The 20,776-nt window shown below is 42.7% G+C and overlaps 1 protein-coding gene across 2 annotated transcripts; it reads left to right on the top strand.

Annotated features, from left to right (window-relative positions):
* Positions 1-7,340: 7,340 nt before the first annotated feature.
* LOC132782604 (oxaloacetate tautomerase fahd2, mitochondrial) lies at positions 7,341-18,934 on the top strand. 2 transcript variants are annotated; one of them, XM_060787436.2, is made up of 8 exons: positions 7,341-7,445; positions 8,255-8,520; positions 9,915-10,131; positions 13,792-13,851; positions 13,995-14,157; positions 14,495-14,603; positions 16,302-16,389; positions 18,605-18,934. In XM_060787436.2, exons 2-8 carry the CDS (start codon positions 8,261-8,263, stop codon positions 18,665-18,667), a joined length of 960 nt encoding a protein of 319 aa, XP_060643419.2. In that variant the 5' UTR covers positions 7,341-7,445; positions 8,255-8,260; the 3' UTR covers positions 18,668-18,934. The 2 variants fall into 2 exon arrangements, with proteins under 2 accessions (XP_060643419.2, XP_060643420.2); XM_060787437.2 differs by having other exon boundaries at positions 7,342-7,480.
* Positions 18,935-20,776: the final 1,842 nt, after the last annotated feature.

Genomic DNA, 20,776 nt, shown 5'->3' with positions numbered 1-20,776 from the left:
TGGATGTGCTGCAATGCTCCAGTGGGATTCCTTCCCAGGTAATCCTCAGAGCTCGGGATGCTTGTCTGTTCTTCAGGTGAAAAGCACACATCTGCATTTTAGATGGATTAGGAATCAGCTGGTTTTCCCTGTAATAGGCAGTAAGAGCACCTAAACCTTCTGAGAGCTTCGGTTCAACCATTTCAAAGCTTCCTGCTTGAGTGGTGATGGCACAATCATCAGCATAGATGAAACTGTCCCTTTTGGCAGTGGTTGAATTGGGTTGTTGTAGGTTTTTTCGGGCTATATGACCGTGTTGTAGAGGCATTTTCTCCAGACGTTTTGCCTGCATCTATGGCAAGCATCCTCAGAGGTAGTGAGGTCTGTTGGAACTAAGGAAAAGGGTTTATATATCTGTGGAATGACCAGGGTGGGACAAAGGACTCTTGTCTGTTGGAGCTAGGTGTGAATGTTTCAACTGACCACCTTGATTAGCATTTGATGGGCTCACAGTACCTGGAGCAATCTTTTGTTGAGAGGTGATTAGATTTAAATTCCAACAGAGAGGAAGCAAACAAGGACATCTAATCACCTTTCAACAAAAGATTGCTCCAGGTACTGTGAACCCATCAAATGCTAATCAAGGTGGTCAGTTGAAACATTCACACCTCGCTCCAACAGATAAGAGTCCTTTGTCCCACCCTGATCATTCCACAGATATATAAATCCTTTTCCTTAGTTCCAACAGACCTCACTACCTCTGAGGATGCTTGCCATAGATGCAGGCGAAACGTCAGGAGAAAATGCCTCTAGAACATGGTCATATAGCCCGAAAAAACCTACAACAATCCAGTGATTCCGGCCATGAAAGCCTTCGACAATACAGTGGTTGAATTGGTTGAGACTCAATGAGATAGCCATTGAAAAACCAGAGCAAAATGAGCTATAGAAGGATGTCCTGTAAAGACAAAGTTTTTGCAGTTTAATCAACTTTCCCCATGTTTTTTATGATAGAACTAATTATGAAAAGGCATTTATAAGCCAGGAACAAAAATCGTGTTACATAATGTAATTATTATTATTATTATTATTATTATCATTATCATTATCAATATTGGATGGGAAACAATGATGTTGGTTGTATTGGCACTAATTTGACCGCCACTTAGACTCAATGCTGCAGGATGCTGGCAGTTGTAATTTGCCAGAGAAGGCTTTGCAAAATGATTACATCCCACAGCATCGAGCTGCAGCACTTCAGACAGGATCAAACTGCATTAAATTCCACAGTGTAGATGCACCCAAAGAGTATGAAAAATCTCATTCGACTTGGGGCCGTTCTTCCTTGGAAAACCCGGGTTTGCAACCCTGTGCTTCCGGATTCGAATCGTGTGCAATATTACGGAATGGCTGCATGCCTCACCGGAGGAGCCCCCTTTTCCCCCCACGGCTCCAGCATCCACCTCTTTTCACAGCACAACCTGTTCTCTGTAATGATTCGATCTTCAGTCACTGTATATTTTAATAAAATAAACATGCAAAAAAACAAAACAGCTTCTGCTTGTCATGTGTCTGTTCAGGAAAAAAAACAAAACTTCCATTGCTTCAATATTGAATGCAAAAAAAAGAGAAAATGTGAAGGATTCTATAGCAATGAGCCATGGTAGTCAAAGTGGTGTTAAACTACATTAATTCCACAGTGTACATGCACCTGTGGTCTCCTATGGTGATTCCTAATTGTAATAATAATATCAAAATGGTGTTAAATTGCATTAATTCCAGAGTGTAGATATACCTATGGTCTCCAATGATGATGCCTAATAATAATAATAATCATCATCATCATCATCAACAACAACATCAAAGTGGTGTTAAACTGCATTAATTCCGTAGTGTAGATGCAGCTATGCTTACCTATGTTGATGCTGAATAATAATAATAATAATAATAATAATAATAATAATAATAATAATGGTGGTGATTAGCACACTGGGTGCAGTGCCTAAAGACCTTGGCCTGCACTTAAACACAGTCAGCGCTGACAAGATTACCATCTGCCAGCTGCAAAAGGCCACCTTACTGGGATCTGCACACATAATTTGCTGATACATCACACAGTCCTAGACACTTGGGAAGTGTCCGACGTGTGATACAATACAACAGCCAGCAGAGTGTCTGCTGTGGACTCATCTTGTTGCATTTCAAATAATAATAATAATAATAATAATAATAATAATAATAATAATAATATCACAGCGGTGTTAAATTGCATTAATTCCACAGTGTAGATGCACCTATGGTCTCCTATTATGATGCCTAACAACAACAATATTTATTATTCAAACTTATATGCCGCCACTCCCCTAGGGCTCGGAGCGGCTTACAAAACAAACTGGAATCTAACACAAATTAAAACAACAGATCAAAGGTCAAAAGCCTGTTGAAACAAATATGTCTTACAAGCCCTGCGGAAGGCTGATAAGCCCCGCAAGGCACGAACTTCTGGTGGCAGAGTGTTCCAGAGTGATGGTGCCACTGCTGTAAAGGCTCTGCGTCTAGTTGCTATTAGACGCAAGATTTTAAAACTGGGAACTTCCAATAAATCTTGGTTCTCAGAACGGAGAGATCTCTGGGGTTGGTAGGGGGTGAGGCGGTCCCTTAGGTACATCGGCCCCAGACTATATAAGGCCTTAAAGGTAAGCACCATCACTTTAAAAGTGATCCGGTGCTCAACTGGCAACCAATGCAGCTGCAGTAAGATTGGTGTTATGTGGCATCTCATCGGAATTCCCGCAAGAAGCCGAGCAGCTGCATTTTGTACCAACTTGAGCTTCCGGATCACCAACAGAGGAAGGCCAATGTAGAGGGAGTTACAATAGTCCAGTCTTGAGATGACTGTGGCCTGGATCACCGTAGCTAGGTCGTCCCTGGACAGGGAGGGGGCCAGCCGTCTAGCCTGCTGCAGATGAAAAAAGGCGGTTCTGCTCATGGCGGAGACATGGGCCTCCATCGTCAGCAGAGGGTCCAAAAGGACTCCCAGACTCTTTACCAATGATGACAGGCATAGTGCCTCGCCATCCAGGGTAGGCAGCTGGATATCCCCACTGCCCGATTGACCCAGCCATAGGATCTCCGTCTTTGCTGGATTCACCCTCAACCTGCTGGCACGCAGCCATCCAGTAACGGCTTCGAGGCACTGATGAAAGTAATCGGGTACAGAGTCTGGCCGGCATTCCATCTTAGTATAATTATTTCATTATTATAATCACAGTGGTATTAAACTTCATTAATTCTGCAGTGCAAATGCACCTAGTCTCCTATGATGATTTGTAATAGTAATAATTTCATTATTATCACAGTGGTGTTCAAGTGCATTAATTCTACAGTGCAAATACACCTAGTCTCCTATGATGATTCCTAATAATAATATCAAAGTGGTTCAATACTGCATGAATCCCACAGTGTAGATCACGGGTCCTCAAACCTTTTAAACAGAGGGCCAGGTCACAGTCCCTCAAACTGTTGGAGGGCCGGATTATAATTTGAAAAAAAAAATGAATGAATTCCTATGCACACTGCACATATCTTATTTGTAGCGGAAAAACCGCTTAAAAACAATACAGTAATTAAAATGAAAAACAATTTTCACAAATATAAACTTATTGGTATTTCAATGGGAAGTGTGGGTCTGTTTTTGGCTGATGAGATAGGATTGTTGTTGTTGTGTGCTTTCAAGTCGTTATAGACGTAAGTTGACCCTGAGCAAGGGCCGGGTAAATGACTTTGGAGGGCCGCATTTGGCCCCTGGGCCTTAGTTTGAGGACCCCTGGTGTAGATGCACCTATGATCTCATACGATAATACCTAATAATAATAATCACAGCGATATATTAATTCCACAGTGCAGCTGCACTTATGGTCACTGCTGAATTAATGCAGTTTAACAACACTTAAACAACAATTGTCGCTATACAATTAACAATGACAAACAATACATAAAGCGAGGTAGGTAAAAGCTTTCCATCTTTTTTCATCTCTGGCATCTGGAGGCTGTGCACGACATTGGCCAGCGGGCAGTGCTGTCACTCCATCTTCCATGCTGAGGACCTTTGTTGTCCTTAGGTGCTCTCCCTGTCAAATTGCCGACATGTCCACATGCAGAAGTGGCCCTAGGTAATTTTCAACAGTAAGCAAACAGTATTCCCCCCCCCCCCCCAACCAATCATTGATATATATTTTCTGTTCATCGTGGGAGTTCTGTGTGCCATATTTGGTTCAATTCCATCATTGGTGGAGTTCAGAATGCTCTTTGATTGTAGGAGAACTATACATCCCAGCAACTACACTTGCCGCACTTGCTCCCTTGCCTGGCCCGCTTTGGGTCTGGAGGCATGCCTGAAGACCCCGGCGTGTGCACCAAAAGTCACACCTCTCTCTCTCTCTCTCTGTCTCTCTCTCTTTGTCCCAATGGCTGAAGAGAAAGTCAGGAGAAGAGGCGACTTTTGGTGTGCACGCTGGGGTCTTCAGACATGCCTCCGGACCCGAAGCGGGCCAGGCGCGGCGGCTCCGCCCCTTGGCCCACCCGCGGATTGGGGAGAGGAGAGGAGGCGGGTGGAGCACCGGAGGATTGGGAAAGGGAGCCGGTCATGGGGAAGGGATCGAACGTGGAGAATGATTGAGCGCTGGCTCAAGGGCCCGGCTCCTTTGGGAAGAGGATCGCCCGGCAGCGAGGCAAGAAAGCCGAGGCTCCCCCCGGACTGCTAGGGCTGTTGTGAGCTGAGGGAGCGCTCCTCAAGTGGCAATCGAGGGGCATTTACAGAGGCGCCTCTGTGCCCCTGGCAAAAAAAAGTGTTCTGCGACCGCTTACTTTGCGTAATGGATGAGCCGCCCCTGTCCGCATGGAAGCCTTTTATTACCTTCCCACCAAAGTGTTACCTATTTATCTACTTACATTACTGTTTTCAAACGTGAGAAGAAGCTGGGCTGGCGCACCCCAACCCAGGCTTGAACTATCAACCTTTCGATTGGCAAGATTTTCTGCAGATGGCAGTTTAACCCACTGTGCTAAAATACGAGGGGTATTTTTAAAGTAAGGTCCGTTTGAACATAAGTACACAATGAAAGTTTATTTCAAAAAAGTAAATTTATTTTCAGAAAGTACATACTTCACTCTATTTTTCAACATAGTTGCCAAGTTTGTTCAAAAACTTATCATACCTCTGAACCAATTTTAAAATACCCTCTTCATAAAAACTTGCCGCCTGCTCTGATAAGCAAGAGTTCACTGTAATCAAAGAAGGGCGACCGGAGCGGTCCTCATCATGGACGTTGTCGCGGACATATTTGAATTGTCGTACCCACTTACGCACTTTGCTTTCACTCATAACAGTATCACCGTGCACTTCACAAATCTGTCGATGAATTTCTGCAGCAGGCAGGTTCCTTGCTGACAAAAACCGTATCACTGAGCGAACCTCACATGCGGAGGGTGAGTTGATAGTCTTAAACATTTTTAAAGCACAGAACAGAACCGTACAGGTTAGCTACAGAGCGGAAACTGAGCACAGTTGTTCCCGAGGCATGCCAGTACACAACACACGCACTTGTTGCAGTATGCGCACGAACTACTAGTGTCTACAACAAAACAGACCTTACTTAAAAAATACCCCTTGTATATGAGATATAGATATTTTAGGTCAAGGTAAAGGTTTTCACCTGACATTAAGTCGAGTTGTGTCCGACTCTGGGGGATAGTGCTCATCTCCATTTCTAAGCTGAAAAGCCGGTGTTGTCCGTAGACATCTCCAAGGTCACATAGCCAGCATGATTGCATGGAGTGCCGTTACCTTCCTGCCGGAGCAGCACCTATTGATCTACTCACATGTGCATGTTTTCAAACTGCTAGGTTGGCAGCAGCTGGAGCTAACAGTAGGAGCTCACCCCGCTCCTCCATTTTTGAAATGCCTTTAAAAAGTAACCCAACTTTACTTTTAATTATTCTATCTCTGTTTCTATATTATTCATCCAAAGCTACTGACTTTTCTGTATCTATCTTTTTTATTATAATAATGTATCTTGTTTTTAACTCAAATAAAGATTATATTAATAAAAAAGTAACCCAAGAAAATAACTAAGAGCTACTACCAGTTTATAATGTATTTCCCTGAGATTTCCACTCAATTGTTTCAATAATGGCCAGATTTAATTTTGTTTCCATAGTATATATTTGAAAGGATTGTTTGCTACTTTGGGTCTGAATCCTGCGAAACGAGTAAGTTACAAATAAATATAATAATGAGTAATAGTAACAACAACAACTAATAGAACTAGGTTCTTGTGGGTTTTTTCGGGCTATAGGGCCATGTTCTAGAGGCATTTCTCCTGACGTTTCACCTGCATCTATGGCAAGCATCCTCAGAGGTAGTGAGGTCTGTTGGAAATAGGACAATGGGTTTATATATCTGTGGAATGGCTGGGGTGGGGCAAAGAGCTCTTCCCTGCTAGAGCTAGGTGTGAATGTTTCAACTGACCACCTCCATTAGCATTTGAAGGCCTGCCTGAGCCTGGGAAAATCTTTTGTTGAGAGGTGTTAAGATGTGCCTGGTTGTTTCCCCTCTGCTGTTTTGCTGTTGTAATTTTAGAGTTTTTTAATACTGGTCGCCAGATTTTGTTCATTCATAGCAGAGCACCTGATGAACCAGCCTGGGCACAGCATATTATTTGAGAACACAGAAATGCTGGACCACACCAACAACCACCATGTCAGACTACACAGAGAAGCCATTGAAATCCACAAGCATGTGGACAATTTCAAGAGAAAAGAAGAGACCATGAAAATGAACAAAATCTGGCTACCAGTATTAAAAAACTCTACAATTACAACAGCAAAACAGCAGTGAGGAAACAACCAGGCACATCTTAACACCTCTCAACAAAAGGTTTTCCCAGGCTCAGCCAGGCCTTCAAATGCTAATGAAGGTGGTCAGCTGAAACATTCACACCTAGCTCCAGCAGAGAAGAGCTCTTTGCCCCACCCCAGCCATTCCACAGACAATATAATAGGACAATATAAACCCATTGTCCTAATGCCAACAGACCTCACTACCTCTGAGGATGTTTGCCATAGATGCAGGCGAAACGTCAGGAGAAATGCCTCTAGAACATGGCTCTATAGCCCGAAAAAACCCACAAGAACCTAGTGATTCCAGCCATGAAAGCCTTCGACAATACAAATGACTCTCTCTGTTCTAACTAGCTGGGACTAAAGCCCCGCCTCCTCTCCGTCCTGATTGGACGCTGCCGCCTTGAGCCCTGGGAATCGGGACCCCGCCCCCGCTTTCTTGCTTTCTGATTGGACGCTGAGCCTTTCCTAGTCCTGAGCCTGCAAAGAGCAAAGGGCAGGAGCTGCAAACAGCTGTTGGAGAAGCGGCGTTTTTGGAGGGAGCCAGGAAACCCTGCAAAGCACAGGTTTAGTTTGTGTACTGATTGGTTGCATTTCTTGGGTTGGTTTCATTTATTACTTGGTTGTAGAAATTTGCAGCAGGGATTGTTTGGGTGGTTCATTTTGCCACACATTTAAAAAATGCACAGGTAGGCCAGTACAATGAGCCCAAGCATGCAAAGGGATCTCTTGGAGCAGAAGCTTTTTGGATCTACACAGTAGATTTAATGTAGTTTGGCACCACTTTAACCTCTATGGCTTAATGCTCAATATATGTATGTATCTGTGTGTGTATACTTCCTTGCATCAAATGGCAAAAACATGGTTCCATTTTAGAAATATTTAAAATATGTGTATATATACATGCTTGTGTGTGTGTGTGTATTTATATATATTCCTGGATGACTTTAACACTTCCTTGTATCAAATGGCAAAAGCATAGTTTGCTTTTAGGAATATTTAAAATATTTAAAATATGTGTATGTTTATATGTATGTGTGTGTGTGTATTTCCTGGATGACTTTAACACTTCCTTGTATCAAATAGCAAAAGCATAGTTTGCTTTTAGGAATATTTGAAATATGTGTATATATACATGCATATATATGTATACACACACATACAGATGCATATATGTACACACACACACATATATATGCACACACATATTTTAAATATTCCTAAAACCACACTTTTGCCATTTGATACAAGGAAGTGTTAAAGTCATTCTGTGATTCCATGGAGCCTTGCAGTGAAAGTGGTGCCGAACTGCATTATTGATCCAATGTAGATGCACCCAGTGTTTCCTTTTATCATCTTCTCTGCTTCCTTGCAGGCTTGAATGCAGGGGCCTCTGCACAGGGCTCTTTTGAAGGGTCTTGGGACACATTTTTGGGGGTCCAGGGGGGCTTCCAGCCTCTGCAGCGGAGCCATGCGCCTGGTCCAGTTCCGCACCGAAGGGCCAGCGTCGGAGCCCCGAATCGGCCTGGAGGTGAAGGACGGCGGGGACGTCCTGGACCTCAACAGCTTGGACCCTTCTCTGCCCAAGTCCATGCGGGGCTTTTTGGAGGCTGGAGAGGCCGCTCTCCAAGTGGCCAAGAGGTACTCCGATGGGGCTTGATTCCCTTTTGGAAACAATTAAACAACAGCAATGCAATGTCTCACAAAAATATCATTGCAGATTAGAGAAATGTGATTTTAATATGATATTTGGGAATGAATGGAAGAAATGAAGGATGTATGGATGGAGTTAATAATTTTGGAAACACCAGTAAAAGACCAAGGTCTGCAATGACTAAATGCTGGACTGTAATTAAAAGTTGCTAATAAGAACTGAAAGGTAAACTCTGATAAGAACTGATAACAGAAATGTTTATAATGTTAAGAAGGAAGCCAACACAAGGCTAACACCCAATAAAGAAGAATCAACACCTGGCCAGGACACTGAGATGGAGGCAGGATGGAAGACGTCTATCATTAATTTACGACTTTGGAACTACACCAGCAGAATATTCCTATTAATAATAATAATAATAATAATAATAATAATAACAACAACTTTATTTGTATACTGCTCCATCTCCCCGAGGGGACTCAGAACGGTTCCCAGGTAACATCACAAAACAAAATTAAAAAACAACAACATAACCATAAAATTAACAAAACAAAATATAAGCATAAAAATTGTCACCTTAACATAATCCTCAATCTAATAATGATCCTCAATCTAATAATGCTCAAATTATTATTTCGCATAAATAATGCTCAAATTATTATTTCACAAAAATTGTTAACTTTTATTTGAAGATTGCCTCAGCTCCGTCTATTCTGTGTACCAAGTGCCATTTCTCACAATATTACAACTTACCTCAACTTACCTCACGTGGTGGCAGAAACGTAGGGAAAAGTAACCAAATAAATCTACATTCTTCTCTCCAGTCACGCTACAGTATATACAGTGTAATTACTACTAAGTTATTACTTTCTTAATAAAGGAGGAGGTGCAATTGAACAGCCTCCCTTCTAACTTGATGGTAAATTTGGTTCCTAATCGGCAACCTCCATTGCAAATCGGCTAAGTCTTTTTAAAATTGGGAACTGGGGTAAAATCTCCTGAATACTGGTTCCTTTTAAATTGGTGGCAACAATAAATCATCCCTCAGCTCCCCTGCTTCTATTATTATTATTGATATCCCAGTTTTCTTGGTGCTATGGGATCCTGGGAGCTGTAGCTTACAGAATTAACGCAGCTTGAAAGACCACTTAAGTGCCAGGGCCCAGTGCTGGGAGATGCAGTTTGCCAAGGTCTTTCTTTTGCTTTCTCTTCCAAAGAATACGAACTACAAAACTCACAGCATCCCATAGTATTGAATCTGAGCAGTTCAGGGGGGATCGAGCTGCATTTGTCCTACAGTGCAGATGCATGCACTCTTTCCTTGTGGTGAGGAATTCCCCTGGTTTCCCTATGTAAAATATGCATGTCTTCCCTTTTGCAGAGCACAGGCATCTGATCAACGTGCCATTCCCCGTTCCCAAGTGACCCTTTTGGCCCCTGTCACGAACCCCGACAAAGTTATTTGCGTGGGGATGAACTACGTGGACCATTGTCTGGAGCAAAATGTGAAGATCCCTAAAGAGCCCATCATTTTCAGTAAATTTTCCAGCTCCATCGTGGGGCCCTACGATCCCATCATCCACCCGGCGGAGAGCAATGTGAGTATCTATCTATCTATCTATCTATCTATCTAGCAGAAGCAAAGTATGTTTGTTGGTGCCACAAACACTGTTGCTAGGTGAGATGGCCCACGTGAGGTCACTGGATGGGGCTGTTGCAAGGTGAAGTGGCCTCACTGTGGTGTCACCATGAAAGAAAAGTGATGTGTGTATGAAGGTAAAGAAAAAGCAGAAAGAAGTGGAGAGGGGGTGGAAGGGAGGGAGGAAGGAAGGAAGGAAGGAAGGAAGGAAGGAAGGAAGGAAGGAAGAAAAGAAGAGAAAGGAGAACGGGAAAGGTATGAAAGTAGGGAAGGAAAGGAAGGAAAGAAAGAGAAAAACTAGGGAAAGGAAGGGAGGAGAGAAGAAAGAAAAAGGAGGGAAGAGAAAGGGAAAAGGATATGAGCAGAGGGAAAGAAAAAAGAGAAAAAGAAGGAAAAGAAAGGAAGAGAGGAGGGAAGAAAGAAAAAGGAAAGAAGGAAACATATGGAGGGAAGGGAAGAGGAAAAGAAAGGGAGGAAAAGAAAAAAAAGAATTAATGGAAAGAAGGAATGGGAGGAGAGAAGAAAGAAAGGGAAGAAAGGGAAAAGGATATGAGGGGAGGGAGATACAGAAAGAAAAAGAAGAGGAAGGGAGGGAGGAGGGAAAAAAGAAAAAGGAAAGAAGAAAGAGAAAAGAAAGAGGAAAAGTATGAAGGGAGGGAAGAGGGAAAAAAGAAAGAATGAATGAAGGGAAAGAAAGAAAGGGAGGCAAAATGAAAGAAAGAGGAAGAAATGGAAAGGGAAAAGGCTATGGGGAGGGAAAGAAAGAAAGAGAAAAAGAAGAGGAAGGGAGGAGAGAAGAAAAAAAGGAAAGAAGAAAGAAACAGTAAAGGGGAATGTATGAAGGGAAGATGGAAGGAAAACATGAAGGAAGGAAGGAAGGAAGGAAGGAAGGAAGGAAGGAAGGAAGGAAGGGAAAGGGAGAAAAGAAGAAAGAAAAAAGAACAAATAGAAAGGGAAAATGATATGAGAGAAAGAATGAAAGAGAAAAAGTAGGGAAAGAAGGGAAGGGAGGAGGGGAGAAAGAAAAAGAAAAGAAGGAAACGTATGAAGGGAGGGGAGGGAAGAGGGAAAGAAGGGAGGAAAAGAAAAAAAGAATGAATGTAAAGAAGGGAAGGAAGGGAAAAGGATATGAGGGGTGGGAAATAAAGAAAGAGAAAGAAAGAAAGAAAGAAAAAAGAAAGAAAGAGGAAAAAAGAGAAGGGAAGGGAGAGAAGAAAGGGTAAAGAAGGGAAGGAAGGGAAAAGGATATGAGGGGAGGGAAAAACAGAAAAAGAAGAAGAAGGGGGAGGAAAGAAAGAAAAAGGAAAGAAGAAAGAAAGGAAAGAGGGAAAGGTATGAAGGGAGGGAAGGGAAGAGGGAAAGAGAGTGAAAGAATGAAGGGAAAGAAAGGGAGGGAGGAGAAATAAAAAAGGAACGGAAAGGGAAAAGGATATGCGGGAGGGAAAGAAAGAAAGAGAAAAAGAAGAGAAAGGAAGGGAGGAGGGAAGAAAAAAGGAAAGAAGAAAGAAACAGTAAAAGGGAAAGTATGAAGGGAAGATGGAAAGACAAAATGAAGGAAGGAAGGAAGGAAGGGAAAGGGAGAAAAGAAGAAAGAAAAAAGAACGAATAGAAAGGGAAAATGATATGAGAGAAAGAACAAAAGAGAACAAGAAGGGAAAGAAGGGAAGGGAGGAGGGGAGAAAGAAAAAGGAAAGAAAGGTATGAAGGGAGGGAAGGGAAGAGGGAAAGAAGGGAGGAAAGAAGAAAGAAAGGGGAAGGAAGGGAAGGAAGGGGAAAGGATATGAGAGGAGGGAAAAACAGAAAAAGAAGAGGAAGAGAAGACGAAAGAAAGAAAAAGGAAAGAAGAAAGAAAGGAGAGAGGGAAAGGTATGAAGGGAGGGAAGGGAAGAGGGAAAGAGAGTGAAAGAATGAAGGGAAAGAAAGGGAGGGAGGAGAAATTAAAAAAAAGTAACAGAAACGGAAAAGGCTATGGGGGAGGGAAAGAAAGAAAGAGAAAAAGAAGAGGAAGGGAGGAGAGAAGAAAAAAAGGAAAGAAGAAAGAAACAGTAAAGGGGAATGTATGAAGGGAAGATGGAAGGAAAACATGAAGGAAGGAAGGAAGGAAGGAAGGAAGGAAGGAAGGAAGGAAGGGAGGAAGGGAGGGAGGGAGGGAAAGGGAGATAAGAAGAAAGAAAAAAGAACAAATAGAAAGGGAAAATGATATGAGAGAAAGAACGAAAGAGAAAAAGTAGGGAAAGAAGGGAAGGGAGGAGGGGAGAAAGAAAAAGAAAAGAAGGAAACGTATGAAGGGAGGGGAGGGAAGAGGGAAAAAAGGGAGGAAAAGAAAAAAGAATGAATGTAAAGAAGGGAAGGAAGGGAAAAGGATATGAGGGGTGGGAAATAAAGAAAGAGAAAGAAAGAAAAAAGAAAGAAAGAAAGAAAGAGGAAAGAAGGGAAGGGAAGGGAGAGAAGAAAGAAAGGGTGAAGAAGGGAAGGAAGGGAAAAGGATATGAGGGGAGGGAAAAACAGAAAAAGAAGAGGAAGGGGGGAGGAAAGAAAGAAAAAGGAAAGAAGAAAGAAAGGAAAGAGGGAAAGGTATGAAGGGAGGGAAGGGAAGAGGGAAAGAGAGTGAAAGAATGAAGGGAAAGAAAGGGAGGGAGGAGAAATAAAAAAGGAACGGAAAGGGAAAAGGATATGCGGGAGGGAAAGAAAGAAAGAGAAAAAGAAGAGAAAGGAAGGGAGGAGGGAAGAAAAAAGGAAAGAAGAAAGAAACAGTAAAAGGGAAAGTATGAAGGGAAGATGGAAAGACAAAATGAAGGAAGGAAGGAAGGAAGGAAAGGAAAGGGAGAAAAGAAGAAAGAAAAAAGAACGAATAGAAAGGGAAAATGATATGAGAGAAAGAACAAAAGAGAAAAAGTAGGGAAAGAAGGGAAGGGAGGAGGGGAGAAAGAAAAAGGAAAGAAAGGTATGAAGGGAGGGAAGGGAAGAGGGAAAGAAGGGAGGAGAGAAGAAAAAAAGGGAAGGAAGGGGAAAGGATATGAGGGGAGGGAAAAACAGAAAAAGAAGAGGAAGGGAAGACGAAAGAAAGAAAAAGGAAAGAATAAAGAAAGGAAAGAGGGAAAGGTATGAAGGGAGGGAAGGGAAGAGGGAAAGAGAGTGAAAGAATGAAGGGAAAGAAAGGGAGGGAGGAGAAATTAAAAAAAGGGAACAGAAAGGGAAAAGGATATGTGGGAGGGAACGAAAGAGAAAAAGAAGAGAAAGAAAGGGAGGAGGGAAAAAGGAAAGAACAAAGAGAAAGGAAAGAGGAAAAGTATGAAGGGAGGGATCATAGAATCAAAGACTTGGAAGAGGCCATCCAGTCCAACCCCCTGCCAAGAAGCAGGAATATTGCATTCAAATCACCCCTGACAGATGGCCATCCAACCTCTGGGAAGGAAAGCGAAAGAAGGGTCATTTTTGTCCCCTTTCTTGTATATCAGGATTAAGATGGATGTAGATCAAGATGCTGTGCGGTTAATGAGTGAAGAGGGTGGCCAGGAGGGCGAATGTGTGTATGTGTGTCTATGCATACATTTAATTGCCCATCTTGCTGGTCTTTTTGGTGCCAAGGCTCAACGCTTCCTTTTGTTTTCCTTACTAGGAAGTCGACTGGGAAGTGGAGCTTGCTTTCGTCATTGGCAAGAAAGGCAAACTCATCCAGGTGATGCGGGAAACAATGGGAAGAGCCTGAGAAGGAGTTTAATTTATGTTGGTGTAAAATGCTGCAACTCTGCTTTTGGGTGCATGGAAAAAGACACACCAATACATCTTTTGATTGCTCTTTTTTGACCCTTCCAACTTCAGGAGGCGGATGCCATGTCCCATGTGGCTGGTTATACCGTCGCCCACGATGTCAGCGCCAGGGACTGGCAAATGAAGAGGAATGGCAAGCAGTGGCTTTTGGGGAAAACCTTTGATACCTTTTGCCCGCTGGGTCCGGCTCTGGTCACCAAGGATGCCGTGTCAGGTCGGGACGCTACAAATCCCAGTATTTAGTGTCTCAGTTTGCACCTTTTGAATGGGAAGGTATTATTTTCCAAACTGCAGCAACCATGTTATGGAACTCTGGGAGTCGTAACGCGGTGCTCTTGGGCAGCACTCAAGGCCTTTCCAAACTACAACTCCCAGGACTCTGGAGCTACAATTCATTCATTCAACTCTGTAGATGCACCCTTAATTTTGAGAGCAAACATCTCAAAAATAACTGAAACGTCTTTTAAAAATAAATGGAGTTCTGAATAAGGGATGTCGAACATGTCCCTTTTATAAGAGGTTTACCTGGTTCTGCGTCTCTCTTTCCGTAGATCCTCACAACCTAGGGATCCGCTGCCGAGTGAATGGAGAGCTGGTCCAGAATAGCAGCACCAAGCAGATGATCTTCAAAACGGAAGCGCTGGTCGCTTGGGTCTCCCAGTAAGGAAGCCCTCCCTTTCCCCAAAGCATGCTCGCCCTCTTGCCCAACATCCCTTTATTACCAGAAATGGCATCCATAACTTATTTTTCAGACTGCCTGGCCATGTTCCAGCAGCATTCTTTCCTGACGTTTCACCTGCATTTGTGGCTAATGGCATCTTCAGAAGTTCTGTTAGTAGTGAAGCAAGTGGAATGTATAATGTATCTATACCTGTAGAATATTATGTCCAGTGTGGGAGAAAGAGCCGTTGTCTGTGTAAAGCAAGTGTGAATGTTGCAGTTAGCCAGCTTGATTAGCATTGAGAAGCCTGCAAAGTCAATCAGTGAGGGTACCTGCATAGAGGCAGTCTGATTATTGTTGCCTGGAGGCATCCTCTGTTTGTGGAGTGTTAGCTGTCCCTTGGCTCTGCATCTCATGGTTCAGTGCCTTCCAAGTCACCCAGTCATCTGTGTGCCCAAGAGGGAGTCTCTCATCCGGCCTCTGCCACTGATTCAAGGCCCAGATTTTATCCTGCCACTTTTGGATTCTCGCTTGCTTGAGGTGTTCCTTTGGGTATCTCTGTTGATCTTAGGAAGCTGTTTCTTGATTTAAGCCGTTGGCATGCTGGCTGATATCCAAACAGAGGATGGCCTGAACATGTCACAGTCCCGGTCCTTTCATTACAGGCTGCTACTTCCCCACAGATGTCAGGTGGTGCAATACCAGCTCAACAGTATAATTTCTCCAGTGGTGTTGGGCGTAGACATCTTGTGATGATGCGGCATGTCGAATAAGAGCCATATCCACTGTTTTAACATGGTGAGATGTATTCCCCAATCGGCATGTGTATTCAGCAGCAGAGTAGCAAAGTGCAAGGGCAGATGTCTTCACTGTATCTGGTTGTGATCCCCAGGTTGTGTTGGTTAGCTTTCATACAATGTTATTTCTAGCACTCACTTTTTGCTTGATAGTCAAGCAGTGCTTCTTGTAAGTCAGAGCACACTCCAGGGTAAACTCCCAGGTATTTGGGTGTGCTGCAATGCTCCAGTTGGATTCCTTCCCAGATCATCCTCAGAACTCAAGATGCTTGTCTGTTCTTAAGGTGAAAAGCACATGTCTGCATTTTAGATGAATTAGCAATCTGCTGGTTTTCCCTGTAACAGGCAGTAAGAGCCATCTAAAGCTTTGGAGAGCTTCTGTTCAACCATTGGTTGAGTGGTGATGGCACGATCGTCAGCGTAGATGAAACTCTGTGTCCCTTCTGGCAGTGGCTGGTCAATTGGGTAAATGTTAAACATTGATGGAGCAATGTTCCCTTGAGGCAAGCCCTTCTTCTGTTTCTGGCGTCTGCTTCTCTGACCTTGGAACTCAACAAAAAAGCTCCTGTTTTGTAGCAGATTTCCTATAAATGGGGTGAGGTGGTTGTCCTCTGTGATATTATAAATTTTTCTCAAGAGAAGGCGATGGTTAAGCTGCTGACAGGTCTATGAAGACAGCTCCTGGAACCTGCTGCCTTTCAAAACCATCTTCTATGTGCTGAGTCAGGTTTAGCACTTGTGATGTGCAGCTTTTGCCTTTTCTGAAACCAGCTTGCTGTGGAATCTGACATGACTCAAATTTTCCCTAATTCTATGCAAAATAAGTCTCTCCTATAGGGTGGGGGAAAAGGACATGAATATTTGGTATTTGTTGCTCACTTTTCAACCTGTTTCTGGCAGGTTTGTCACTTTATACCCAGGAGACGTCTTCCTCACTGGGACTCCACCCGGGGTTGGGGTCTTCCGGAAACCACCCGTCTTCCTCAAGGTGAGCCTCGTTCCCAGATTAACGTTCCCCCAAATTTTATTGTTGACACAAAGTGGCCGAACCAAGGATGAAACCAATACAAGGCATCCCTGAGTTACAAACATCTGACTTGCAAATTACTCATAGTCTAGAACGGGGCTGGACTGGATGGCCTTTGGGGGTCTTTTCAAAATCTGTGATACTATATCTATCTCACTTCCTGTGGACTCAGCCCTGTTCTTAACTAGGAGTTGTTTGCAAGTTGGATGTTTGAAACTTGAGGATGGTCTGTACATATATGTGTGCGCCTGTAGGCATGTGTATATATATATACACACACACATATGAGATAGATATAGTATCATAGATTTAGAAGGGACCCACAAAAGCCATCCAGTTACCTAGGAGTCATTTGTAATTCAGATGTTTGTAACTTGGGGCCGACCTGTACACACACACATATGTTTGTGTGTGTGTGTGTATATATATGAGAGATATAGTATCATAGATTTGGAAGGGACTGTCAAAGGCCATCCAGTCATTTGCACATCAGATATATATATGTGTGTGTGTGGATATAGATTTGGAAGTGACCCCCAAAGGCCATACAGTCCAGCCCTGTTCTTAACTAGTGTAAACGGGATGTTTGTAATTCGGGGACTGCATGTATATATCTATCTCTATTTATCTCTATATATGAGATAGATATAGATTTGGAAGGGACCCCCAAAGGCCATCCAGTCTAGCCCTGTCCCAACTAGGAGTCATTTGAAAGTTAGATGTTTGTAATTCAGTGATTGCATGTATATCTCTATTTATGAGATTATCATAGATTTGGAAGGGACTCCCAAAGGCCATCCTGTCTAGTCCCATCCTAACTAGTAGTCGTTTGAAAGTGGGATGTTCGTAATTCGAAGACTGCATATATCTGTCTTTCTATATCCCTATATATGTAATAGATGAGCCCCTGGTGGCACCGTGGGTTAAACCACTGAGCTGCTGAACTTGTTGACCAAATGGTCACAGGTTCAAATCCAGGGGCTGGGGTGAGCTCTCACTATTAGCCCCAGCTTCTGCCAACCTAGCAGTTCAAAAACATGCATGTGATTAGATCAATAGGAATAGCTCCGGCGGGAAGGTAACAGTGCTCCATGCAGTCATGCCGGTCACATGATCTTGGAGATGGCTACAGACAACACCAGCTCTTTGGCTTAGAAATGGAGATGAGCATCACCCCCCAGAGTTGGACATGACTGAACTTAATGTCAGGGGAAAACCTTTACCTATAAGATAGATTATAGTATCATAGATTTGGAAAGGACCCCAAAGGCCATCTAGTCTAGTCCCATCTTAACTAGGGGTTGTTTGAAAGTGGGATGTTTGTCATTCAGAGACTGCATGTATCTCTCTCTCTCTATATATATATCTATATATGAGATATAGTATCATGGATTTGGAAGGGACCCCCAAAAGGCCATCCAGTCTAGACCCGTCCTAACTAGAAGTCGTTTGAAAGCGGGGTGTTTCTAACTCGGGGACAGCTTGCATGTTTTTCAGATGGGAAAAGGTTATCCCAAAAAGTGTCCAAAGACTCCACTTTGGGTTGCAGTGCTTTAGCCAGTCCAAATGTGGGTTTCTGGGATTCATCGTAATCGGTTTACTGGAGCAACTTGTTGGGTTTAATGCCTTCCTTCTAGGCCAGTGGTTCTCAACCTGGGGTCCCCAGATGTTTTTGGCCTTCAACTCCCAGAAATCCTAACAGCTGCTAAACTGGCTGGGATTTCTGGGAATTGTAGGCCAAAAACACCAGGTTGAGAACCACTGTTCTAGGTTTTTAAGCAGCTTTGGCACATTTGTGGTGAAGATTTTGGAGTGAGACGTTCCACGAATCTGAAAGACCGATTGCGATTCCACCAAAATTTGAAAAACAAATGTGTGTTCCTGGTACGAAAGTGTTATTTCCTGTTTAATTGTGCAGTCCTTACTTCTAAAGTAGTTGTTACACTCCAGGAACTTTGTTTACATGGCATGAACTATATAGAATGGGTTGAGACATGATGAGAGAGTCATTGAGAAACTATTGCCACGTGTATAGCACGATGTCCCTCTCGCAAAGACAAAGTTTGGGCAGTTTAATTAACTTTTCCCAATGTTTCCAGGATATAACCAATTAGGAAATGATATTGATAACCTAGGAACAAAACCCAAAGTGTTACAAAAGTGTTCTCCGTTGCAGAAAGGGGACGAAGTGGAGTGCGAAATCGACGAACTGGGAACCATCCGAAATAAAGTGGTGTGAAGCCTGTGTGCCTTTGCCGATTCCCATCGCTGATTAAAACAAGATTTAGATTGATATTGTGACTTTGGGCATTCCTCCTTAGCAAGAAACTACTGGTAGGTTCCTGCACGGTTCAATGGGGGAAAAGTAAACAAAGACCCCAAAGATGCATCTTTTATATCTGTGCCTTTGGATAAACATTAATGAGGTCATCACTCCAGGAGAGTACTTCCACCCAGACTGTTAAATCAGAATAAAATGAGCTATTAAAACCACACTGAAATCAAACCAATGTGTCTTAGCCATTGTTTCCAAAAAGGCCACATTCAAATCAGGGTTCTAGACCAAAATCAGGGTTTTAGACCAAACTCTGTGCAACAGTGGACACTTTCAGGATTCCTTAAACAGCTTCATACATTTAGAAATGCACATTTGAATATAACACTTTGAAGGTTCTTGGTCAAAAAGCATTGAAAATCTTCACGAATGTAAATTCTTGCGGGAAATAATTTGGAACAACTGAGCTGTAAAGAAATGGGTAGCTCTGGTTGCTCCCAATGATTGGCATATACATGTTGGATTTCGGAATATTAATGAACATATTAGAATAATAGAATCATTGAGTTAGAAGAGTTAGAAGAGATATTGTGGGCCATCCAGTCCAACCCCTTCTGTCATAAAGCAGGAAAATTGCATTCAAAGCACCCCCAATAGATGGCCATCCAGCCTCTGTTTCAAATCCTCCAACCCACTCCGGAGTGGAGAGAGTTCCACTGCTGAACAGCCCTCCTTACAATGAGGAAGTTCTTCCACATGTTCAGTTGGAATCTCCTTCCTTTCCTGTAGTTTGAAGCCATTGTTCCATTGTGTCCCCGTCTCCAGGGCAGCAGAAAACACTCCCTATGACTTCCCCTCACATCTTGATCCATAGCCCATGCCATGTCTCCTCTCAGCCTTCTCTTCCTCAGGCTAAACATGCCCAACTCTTGAAGCCACTCCTCATAGGGCTTGTTCTCATGACCCTTGATCATTTGAGTCACCCTCTTCCTCTGGACACATTCCAGCTTAGAGTCAACATCTCCCTTCAATTGCAGTCCCAGACATTGGACGCAGTGTGATTCCAGGTAATGTGGTCTGACCAAGGCAGAATAGAACATTGGTAGTATGACTTCCCTGGATCTAGGCACTAGGCTCATATTTATGCAGGCCAAAATCCCGTTGGCTTTTTTTGCCGCTGCATGACATTCCTGGCTCATGTTCCCCTTCCTCCCCACGAGGACAAGATCTTTTCCACATGTCCTGCTCTCGAGTCAGGTATTGTCTCTTTGCATTTCATATTTTCTGCCTAAGTGGAGTTTCTTGCATTTGTCCCTGTTGAACTTCACTGTGTTAGTTTTGGCCAATCATCTCTTTAATCTGTGAAGATCATTTTGAATTCTGCTCCTGTCTTCTGGGGTATTAGCTATCTTTCCCAATTTGGTTCTGTCTGCAAACTTGATGATCCTGCCTTCTAACCCTTCATCTACGTTATTCATAAAGATATTGAGCAGAACTGGACCCAGGATGGAACCCTGCTGATGGCAAAACACCAGTATAATTGATCTCATAAAGCTAACAATTAAGAAATCGTATATTAAACATTACTGATTTTATTGTATTAATCAATATACTCTCAGCAACAAAAGGTCTTTAGGTGAAACATAATAAACACAGCAAAACAAAGTGTTCTTCAAAGAAGAAACTCTTATTTATAACTATTCAATGCTCCTGGTATGTAATTAACTCAAAACTCAACTAAGGTTCTCTTGAAGTTCTCTTAAAACTCAACTAAGGTCCTCTTGAAGTTATCACAAAAATCAAGTAAGGTTCTCTTGAAGTTCTCTCAAATCTCAAGTAAGGTTCTCTTGAAGTTCTCTCAAAACTCAATTAAGGTTCTCTTGAAGTTCTCTTAAAACTCAACTAAGGTTCTCTTGAAGTTCTCTCAAAACTCAATTAAGGTTCTCTTGAAGTCTCTCAAAACTCAATTAAGATTCTCTTGAAGTTCTCTTAAAACTCAACTAAGGTTCTCTTGAAGTTCTCTTAAAACTCAACTAAGGTCCTCTTGAAGTTATCACAAAAATCAAGTAAGGT

This window comes from Anolis sagrei, chromosome 7 (genome assembly GCF_037176765.1).
Source record: "Anolis sagrei isolate rAnoSag1 chromosome 7, rAnoSag1.mat, whole genome shotgun sequence".
NCBI classification, from domain to species: Eukaryota; Metazoa; Chordata; class Lepidosauria; order Squamata; family Dactyloidae; genus Anolis; species Anolis sagrei.
This window is presented reverse-complemented; position numbering and strand designations above follow the sequence as displayed.